A 9,406-nucleotide genomic window follows, 5' to 3' on the forward strand; every position below is an offset into this window, starting at 1 on the left:
GGGAATTGAACTCAGGACCTTTGGAAGAGCAGGCAATGCTCTTAACCACTGAGCCATCTCTCCAGCCCCACTCCCTAGTTCTTAACCACACTTTGACTCCAAGGGTAACTAACAATCTGGGGCCCTCAGAAAGAGAAGGAACCAAGGGAACAGAGATGGAGTGGAAGGCCGATGAGTGAGCGCCTCCAGCTCACTCTGTTTCTCTCAATGCCCTACAGGGAGTCGATGTTGGAGGTTCCAGGGCACGAAATCTGTAGGGGGTAACTCACAGCTGTGCCGGGCTAGAGGTCTGCCTCGTCACCCGGACGCAGCTCTCTTCTTCCCGCCTTTGCGCCGCCTTATCCTCTTCAAGGGCGCCCGCTACTACGTGCTGGCTCGAGGGGAGATGCAAGTGGAGCCCTACTATCCCCGCAGCCTGAGAGACTGGGCCGGGGTCCCTGAGGAGGTCAGTGGCGCCCTGCCAAGGCCGGATGGCTCCGTCGTCTTCTTCAGAGATGACCACTACTGGCACCTAGATCAAGCCAAACTGCGGGTAACCAGCTCTGGCCGCTGGGCCACAGAGCTGCCCTGGATGGGCTGTTGGAATGCCAACTCAGGAGGTGCCCTCTTCTGAAGGCTCCCGGTACAGAACGAACAGTTGAGCCGTGGTTGCTCGCCCCACCCCCACCTGAGGGGCGGGGCCTGTCTAGGAAGCCCTTGAACCTCGCAGGAACTTCCCAGTAGCTCTGCCTCCAGCAGGAAATTTGCTTTATTCCCGTGGTCGAAGGAGAAACAAAAACAGGGTTCCCAGAGCCCTTTCCTTCAAGGACCTCTTTCCTTCCCACTCCTGAGGGGATTCTGTTCCGATGAAGGTGTAGTCCCATGCCCCTAATGCTAAGTCCCACCAAAGAGGATGCAAAACTCAACCGGGGTAGAGCACCACTCTGCAGGAACCGCCCTTTCTATGCCTTTCAGGCTCCTTTCTTGGGAAATCACGTATTATTCCATCAGAGACTTCACCCTACTTCCCACCACTAGCAAGTTGGGGTGCAGTGAAGGCTCCGCTCCACTGCCAGAGGCCGAGAAAAAGGGAGTGTGGTCCTCCGGACCTGACTTTTTGTCTGGGGTGATGAAGAAGCACCCCCAGCTGGTCAGCCTAAAGGTGTAGCAGCCTTCCTCGGGCAGAACCTTCCACCTTTCTCAGTAGAAGCAGATGGGTACGGGGTACTTGAGACACAGAGACCATGCTCTCACATCCAACTAAGGGACAGCAGGCTGTGTGTCTATCGTTGTCCTGGAGAGAGGGGGTGCACCTCTCTTCGAAACTCAGGCCATCTTCACCCTTCCAGATGCCGTACTTGTGCAGCAGGAAAATGGCCGAGGGTCCTTCGGGGTCTGCCCATTGGAGGCACTGGGAATGCAGCCTCCATGCAGCTCCGCAGATTGGGTGAGGCCTGTTTGCTCTCAACGGCCCCATTCTCCAGGCCACACACGCAGCAGCATTCCGAAGCCCATTCGGTGTAGCCAAGAATAGCTGGGATTCCTGGAGAAGGAACCAGCTTCCCAGCTTTCCCCTTTTGTTGGAGCCAGTCTCGGTATTCATTTTAGCATCTGGATCTCCATCCCACCCTGCCTCCTCCACCTACCAACGCCCGCTGCACACACACGGTGACCACGACCACCGCGGCGAGCCAGCTCTCAGGGACTGGAGAATGATTTGACAGGGGAGCAGCCTGCAGTTCCCCAGAGGCATTGCTGGCCCTGTGCCCTCCTTTCTTCTCTGTGCAGTGGACAAAATGGCCTTTGACTGCCCTTAGATGCAAGTGCTTTGTACTGCCTAGTCCTGCGTAGACCACGGAAGAACCTCCCTGCTAGGCCCTGTTTTTTGGGTTGTACCCAGGAGAGAGAAAGGAGGGTCCCATTTTTATCACTCCACTCCACTGCAGAAGACTCTGATTAGAGACTTTATTGGGGGGGGGGTTAGAGGGAAAGAGGCGATTTCTTCGAGGGCTGAGGGAACCCCGAAGCTATTTTTCTTCAAGCGATGCCTCTGTTCGCCTGGCCAGAAGGACCTAAAAAGATGCCGGTGAGGCTGTATTGGAGGCACGGGTCAGGAGGGCTGTAGTTGCTGGATACAGTCTGGGGAGTAGTGCCTGCTGTAGTTCAGCTAGACAACAGGTGGGACCGTGAACCGACAGTGGGCCTTCTCACCGGAAGGAGGCGCTAAGGACGGCGGCTTGAAAGGACAGTTCTGTGAACCGCTCTAGAGATAGAAGAGTTTGGAGCTTTGCGGGCCCAGAGGCTGGGAGTGGATGCGCTCAGAGCTCCCGGCGGCCTCCGCCTTACCCGGGTCAGGGTGCTCCAGAATACAGTGCTCAATGTAAGCTGGGTGGCTATGCAGGCTCTTGCATTTCTTGCAGAAAAGGATCTCGCAACGCGCACAGCCCCCTCGACGCGGTGGCCGCCGCCGCGTCTCCAACACGCACGGTTCTTCCGGGGCACCACGCTTCCTAAGGGCCGGGGATGTGAATGCTCAGCGGCCCTGCGGCCCTCCTCCCTAAAGCTCGGTCCCGGGTGCCTGCATCTCACCTGTCCGCGGGGGCCGCAAGACCGCATCTCACCTGTCCGCGGGGGCCGCAAGACCACCCAGAAGCGCGAACGGGCTGAGCCAGCCCCAGAAGCTGCTGTCCGAGCGTCGCAGCAGCGCCACCTGCTGGCTGCTAGGTTCCTGGCGCAGAGGGCTATAGGACACCGAGCGGGCCTCGCGCTCCCCCGAGTCGCCATCCTCCTCGACCTCCGCCGTGCTCTCGGGGTCCGGCCTCTCCACCTCCGTCGACGAAGACGAAGACGACGACGACGACGTCTCGCCCTCCAGCTCCTCCTCCCTGGCCTCGGGCTCCTCCACCTCCTTCCTCCACAGAGGGGTCTTCACTCCTGCAGGTGGGGAGGGAGTCAGTGCAGCCGGCTGTCCTGGCTGCTTACGGCAGGAGCCTGAATCCAGAATGCGTGGGGAAGATGCCACCGGACAGATGCTGCCTGCCAAAGGGCTTCGGAGTCCCAGATTCCCGGACTGCTGCCGAGTTCCCGCCTTCCTGATCTTCCTTGCTAAGGATTCCAAGCAAGTCACCTCGCTTCCATCATGCTCCATTTTCCCCGTCTCTGAAGCGGGAAAAGTAGCACCTACCTCAAGAGTGGTTGTGAGGCTGACTCTAGATAATGTCTGGGTAAAGCACACAGTTTCCTGCTTGCCAGTTGTGCAAGCAATCAACGAACGCGTATTACCAACACGGAAGGAGGAGGGTTACCCAACGTTAATAAACATCAATTGTCATTTCAATAGGTGGTCGTTTATGGTTGTTTAAACAATCATCATAATCTATTATTATTAATATTAACATTATTATTGAAATATGGTCTCACTGTGTAGCTCTGTCTGACAAGGAAACTCACTATATAAACCAGGCTGACCTGGAACTCACAAATATCTGCCTGCCTCTGCCTCCAGATTGTGACTTTCCCTGGTGGTCGAAGCCCAGTATCACAGGAGACCTGCTGGATAGGCATAACTAACTCAACCAGAAACTGGTCTCAGGCTTGGCCAATTGCAAGTGGATTTCAGCCACATGCCCCCCTCTCTAACTGACAGAGAGACATCATAACTGCAAGTAAGTCAGGACCTGAAGCAAGTTCCTGGGCTGAAACTAAGCAGGTCTTCTCCGGGAGCTATCCATCAGCACATAGGCAGCCCAAGACAGCTAGATTTACATCGCAAAGGAGAAGGCAGCACTTGGGGGTTGCCCTAGAAAGGTCAAAGGACAATTTCTATAGATCACTGTCCATCTTTTCCCCAAGTTAGGGATGGAATAGAATGATAACAATGGGCAAGAAGGTAGATGCGTGTGTGTGTTTGTGTGTATGTGTGTGTGTGCGTGCGCGTGTGTGTGTGCATGTGTGTGTATGTGTGTATGTGTGTGTGCGTATGTGTGTGCGTGTATGTATGTGTGTATGTGTGTGTGCATTTGTGTGTGTGCATCTGTGTGTGTGCGTGTGTATGTGTGTGTTTGTGTATGTGTGTGTGCGTGTGTGTGTGCGGTGCGTGTGTGTATGTGTGTGTGCGTATGTGTGTGTATGTGTATATGTGTGTGTGAGCGTGTGTGTGTATGTGTGTGTGTGTGTTTGTGTGTATGTGTGTGTGTGTGTGTGTTGGGCACTGTGTTGGTTAATCTTAACTGTTAAACTGACATGATCAAAAACCACCTAAGAGAATTTGTGTGAAGGAGTTTCTAGGCTGGTTTAACTGCTGTGGGAAGACCCACCCTGAATACAAGCTGGCAGCCGAGCTGCTGCGAGCTTACACTTACATCAAGGCCAGAGAAGATAAGGGGCAACGAGGTCTGAACAGGAACAAGTGAAGATAAGAGAATAAGAATATTTAGGAAGGACAAAGCAGAGGGCTTGTAGCAAAACAACATGAATGAGGAACTGAGAAAAGGTTCAGGTTTTCTAATGTCACCATGGTGATGGGCTAGTTGGTCCAAGATGGATCAAGTGGTCCTATCTTGGTTTGTACCCTTTCTAGCCCCACTCACCGTGCTTATCCATTCTTGGTAATGGAGTTACTGTCTGCTCCCTCTGGTCAGGGACTGGGATGTAAGGGATGCCCAGTACCTATAGAACTCCATATGGTTTCCAGGGCCTCTGTTGGATCATAGGGGGGTGGGGTTAGAACCTCAGCTGCCCATAGGGCTCTGCTTAGGGACCAATGCCTTTTCCAGAATCTCCAGACTCAAAACCCTCATGTTCCCTACCTTGTTGCAAGGAGGAGCCCAGTGGAGAATAAAGGATGGCTTCGGCCCAGGTTGACTGGGTTCAAATCCCAGCTCTACTACGTAAATATAAACCTGTCAGACCTTCAGCAATAACCATTTTAACGGGAACAGTTGGGTTAGGCCCTTGCTGGGGGTGACACCTACATGTAGGCACCGGGAGTTAGCTCCTTGAGTCATTCTCTAAGGCCCAGTATCCCTTGGCAGGCACACCGGAATCAACAAAACCCAGCCTCTGACTTAGGCAACATTCTACTAAGACACAAATGTTCCAAGGTCCAGTTGTTCATCTCGCCTGCCTCCCGAGGCCCAATCTACCCAACAGTTCTTTGTCCGTCATTTTTCTCAGGGTAATTCTGGGGTTTATGGAATTTTCTTTTTAATGTGTGTGGGGGAGTGGGGGCTGAAGAGATGGCTTGGTCATTAAGAGCCCTTGTTTTTGTTTTTGTTTTTGTTTTTTTGAGACAGGGTTTCTCTGTAGCTTTGGAGCCTGTCCTGGAACTAGCTGTTTGGTTTCCAGCACTCACATGGTGGCTCACAACAATCTACAACGGCGGTTCTAGGGGATCCAGTGCCACTTTGTGGCCTCTGCAGGCATCAGGCACGCATGTGGTGCACGCACATACATGCAGGCAAAATACATACACATAAGCTAAAAATACATCTTTTTAAAAATTGTAGAGTGTCATAAAAACAACACTAGCAAAAAAAATCATGTTAGGACTTGTTCTCAGAATAAAAATGGTATTCAGTGAAAACATATAAGCAGGCAATCTTTCCAGAATGTGGGGTGCATGTCTCTTGCGCTCAAATGCCACTCAGAAGTACCCTGGAGAGGAGACCCCCATTGGGAATGAGTAATAACTTGGAATAAGCTGATCTCCATCCAAAGAGAGAAAAGAATGAGCAGCATGTATTGGCAAGCACAAGCCTTACTTCCTCCTGTTCATAGCGTTTGTTATGTCCAAAGAGCAAGGTGAGGCCAGACACCAGGAGGTGATGCACCTGTGATTCTAGCATGGGAGAATCTGAGACAGAACTGATTGGGAGTTTGAGGCCAGCCTGGGTTTATATATGAGACTCTGGTGTGTGTGTGTGTGTGTGTGTGTGTGTGTGTGTGTGTGTGTGTGTGAGAGAGAGAGAGAGAGAGAGAGAGAGAGAGAGAGAGAGAGAGAATGGGCGGGTACAATATCTTACTTGGCAATACAGATTGCCTCTGTTGCGACAATCTGGAACATCCTTGCTTGTACAGAGAAAGGCGGTGAGGGTTTGGAAAGTTACACATACATCAGCTAAAATGTATCTGGTTGGTCAGAGATTAAAATGGCTAACTAGTAATGGCTCCAATTTCATACCACTTATTCACTCAACAAGCCTAAGGAGGGGGATGTAGGGCTGGTTTAGTGCCCTGGTGATGTGCTAATGGCTACAGGCATCCTCAGACTCTATGGCTTGTGCTGAGAACTCTCTGGAAATAGAAAACCCTGTCACCAAAGCTGAAGCCCCTTCTTCTGCCATAGGCTAGTGTGGGTGCCAGAGACTACCTCCTCTTTTTCCCTTCCCCTTCCCTCCCCTCCCTTCCCTTCCCTCCCCTTCCCTTTCTTCCCTTCTCTACCCCTCAGCTGGCCAGCCATGGGCCTCTTTTTCTGTGCCCCAATCCAGGCATTTCCTCAGATTCAGATTGCACTGAATTCTGGGGGAATCACTCATTCTTTCCATAGTCCCTAGGAACCTGCTAGGCCCTCCTTCCCTAACCTGTTTGCTTTCTAAGAGGACCCACTGGGTAAAATCTGAGCCACTATCTCTCAATCCTCCCAGATACGAGTGGCCCTGGAAAACAAGCACACACTCCCTAGTCAACTGCCCAGAAGGCCTGTGATTTCAGCACCGCCGTATGTTCCTGTTCTCAAGTCAGCTGCATGCTGGTCCTGAGGGCAGGTGAACTGGAAGTGCTGGAGAGAGGAGCATGTGGCTTCTAGGGGGAGATCAGGAAAAGGATTCAGGATAAGACCAGTCTCCTGGACTTAAAAGATGCGTGTGCGTGTCTGTAGGGGTTTTGGCTATCAGCAACAGAAAATGGGCCTGTCTAAAGCTGGAAAAGGGGTTTTCTGGTTATGGGAAAGTCAGTGGAGGTTATGGGAGGGTGCATAGACCCACCAATCAGTTGGAATGAAGGAGACTTTGGGGCCTGGCATCACAGCTAAATTTCTACCACAGAACACGAATTGTGAAGCATTGCATCTATGACGAAGAACTAGCTAACCAGAGCTTCGGAGCGCCAAGGCTGAACGCTTGTTTAGAACAATCCTATGAACTCTCCAGGAGCTACGTGGAGTGTGGTCACCTGTCATCTCCTGGTCTAAACTACCACTGTTCCTCCTTGGAAGCTGCTAGGATTTCAAATGTTGTCACACCTGTGGTCTGGGAGTCCCTCCACACAGCAGCCCGAGTCAGCGCACGTTCCTCCTCTGCCCGGATCTCTGGTGCATTTACCATTTTACTCGGAGAAAATGCATCTCGGTGTTCACCTGCCAGGCCCTGTCTTGGGGCGTCATTTCTTCTCAGCCACATGTCTGTCTCCCTTTTCTATTCTTTTCAAAAGTTATTTATTTATTTATTTATTTATATTTGTTTGTTTGTTTTACGTGCCTGTATGTATGTCTGTATACCACGTGCATTCCTGGCTCCCCTGCAGCTGGAGATGCAGACGGGTCTGAGCTGCCGTGTGGGGTCCAAACCCAGGTCCTGGAAGAGCAGCCAGTACTCTTAACCTCTGAGCCATCTCTCCGGCTCTTCATGTTTAAAAAATTATTTTATTTTATGTGCATGAATGTTTGCCTACATATGTGCATGCATACTACATGCATGCCTGGTGCCTGCAGAGGCCAGAAGAAGGCTTCTGATCCCCGGAACTGGAGTTACCAATAGCTGTCAGTCATTGTGCGAATGCTGGGAACTGAACTCAAGTCCTCTGCAGGAGCAGCCAGCGCTCTTAACTGCTGAGCTGTCTCTCTAGCTCGCTTCACTTTCTTAAAACTTAATTTTTTGTTTGTTTTTTTGGTTTTGTTGTTTGTTTTTTCGAGACAGGGTTTCTCTGTAGTTTTGGAGCCTGTCCTGCAACTAGCTCTTGTAGACCAAACTGGCTTTGAATTCACAGAGATCTGCCCAACTCTGCCTTCTGGAGTGCTGGGATTAAAGGCGTGCACCACTACTGTCCAGCCAAAACTTAGGTATTATGTATGTCTGTTTGCCCTGTGTGTGCAGGTACCCATGGAGGCCAGAAGAGGGCACCAGATCCCAGGACCGGGACTTAAAGATGGTTGCCATGTGGGTGCTGGTGGACAAACCCAGGTCCTCTGGAAGAGCAGTAATCCCTCTTAACTGCTGCTGAACCATCTCTCCACCCCCTCTTTTTGCTATTCTTTCTTTCTTTTTTTAGTATTGCTATTCTTAGAGCATACCAAGCATGCTCCTGCCTCCAAGCCGGTGCACTGGCTGCTCCTAGTCCTCATGTGGGCTCATGTCCTCACTTCTCTCAGGTCTCTGCCCTGACGACACCTCAGCATCAAGGCCTTTCCTTTATGGAAGGTACACCTGCCTATAGACCATCCACTCTCTCCTGCATCATATTCCCCAATAATTATCCCTACCCGAATGACTGCACATTTATTTTGTTGTTTCATTTTTTTATTTCTGAGGCAGGTGATAAGATAAGAGATAGGGTCTTATCATGCATTCCAGTCTGCACTTGAGTTTGCTATATAGGCTGGCCTTGCACCCTTGATCCTCCCAGCTGCTAAAATTACAGGTGTCTGCCAGCACTCCTAACCAGACTTATTTGCTCATCTACCACCCATCACCTAGTAACATGGAAGTAGCCTCTAGAGTTCAGGCAGACGTATTTTTGTTTGTTGCTGTATTCTCCGCCCCACGATAATGCCTGGTACATAGTAGAGGCTACAGAAATCTTTGTTGAGCCAGGCAGTGGTGGTGCACACCTTTAATCCCAACACTCGGGATGCAAAGGCAGGTGGATCTCTGTGAGTTTGAGGCCAGCCTGGTTGACAGAGGGAGTTCCAGGACAGCCAAGGATATGCAAAGAAACCCTATCCCAAGAAACAAAACAACAGCAGCAGCAACGAAAAGAAATCTTTGTCGAATGAATGCATTGCTGTGCCCAGGGGATGAGCCTGTTCTAGAAGGATCACACGATTGGAGCAGGGATGGAACAGATTCTCCGGTGTGTAGACCGGGCTGCAGGGTGAGAGCTGGGACTCACCCAGGTTGTGCCTGTGTGTTCTGAGGGTCTGGTGTTTTCCTACATTATTCTTTTGTTCCTCACAAAATCTCTACCTCAGAGGGTAGATATTGTCCTTCCCATTTGACAGCTGAGAAACTAAGGCACAGAGAGACCAGGGAGTGTATGCCACCCCCAAAGAGCTTTGGGGTGAATTCCCATCTTTGGTCTCTATTGCTGGATCTCTCTCATGCTCATTCTTTCTCAGAGCTCATTGACCTCTAAGCCCCTAGCTCTGCACTTCTCCCTCGCCCCCCCCCACAGAAGGAGTCAGTGGGTGCAACAACCCAGTCCCACCCTCTCT

General features: G+C 51.3%; 2 protein-coding genes across 2 annotated transcripts in view; one reads left to right on the forward strand and one right to left on the reverse strand.

Moving 5' to 3' along the window:
- Positions 1 to 634, forward strand: part of Mmp28 (matrix metallopeptidase 28) — a 25,614-nt gene extending 24,980 nt beyond the window's left edge. The window contains exon 8 of the mRNA XM_013347010.2: positions 219 to 634. Within this exon, the coding sequence (XP_013202464.1) occupies positions 219 to 613 (395 nt within the window). The 3' untranslated portion in view covers positions 614 to 634. The remainder of the gene's footprint in view (positions 1 to 218) is intronic.
- A 1,586-nt stretch (positions 635 to 2,220) lies between these two features.
- On the reverse strand, positions 2,221 to 3,296 carry C7H17orf50 (chromosome 7 C17orf50 homolog). Its single transcript, XM_013347037.2, has 2 exons — positions 2,601 to 3,296; positions 2,221 to 2,489 (listed from the first exon to the last, which is right to left on the reverse strand). The coding sequence occupies exons 1-2, from the start codon at positions 3,125 to 3,127 to the stop codon at positions 2,243 to 2,245; spliced, it is 774 nt and encodes a 257-aa protein (XP_013202491.1). The 5' UTR covers positions 3,128 to 3,296; the 3' UTR covers positions 2,221 to 2,242.
- Positions 3,297 to 9,406: the final 6,110 nt, after the last annotated feature.

This window comes from Microtus ochrogaster, chromosome 7 (assembly GCF_000317375.1).
Source record: "Microtus ochrogaster isolate Prairie Vole_2 chromosome 7, MicOch1.0, whole genome shotgun sequence".
Taxonomy (NCBI): domain Eukaryota; kingdom Metazoa; phylum Chordata; class Mammalia; order Rodentia; family Cricetidae; genus Microtus; species Microtus ochrogaster.

Excerpts from the sequence above, each read along its gene's own strand:
- C7H17orf50 (XM_013347037.2), bottom strand. The coding sequence starts at position 3,127 with ATGGAGCATGATGGAAGCGAGGTGACTTGCTTGGAATCCTTAGCAAGG. Across the intron at positions 2,490-2,600 it reads CTTGCGGCCCCCGCGGACAG|GAAGCGTGGTGCCCCGGAAG; the intron begins GTGAGATGCGGT and ends CCCGGCCCTTAG.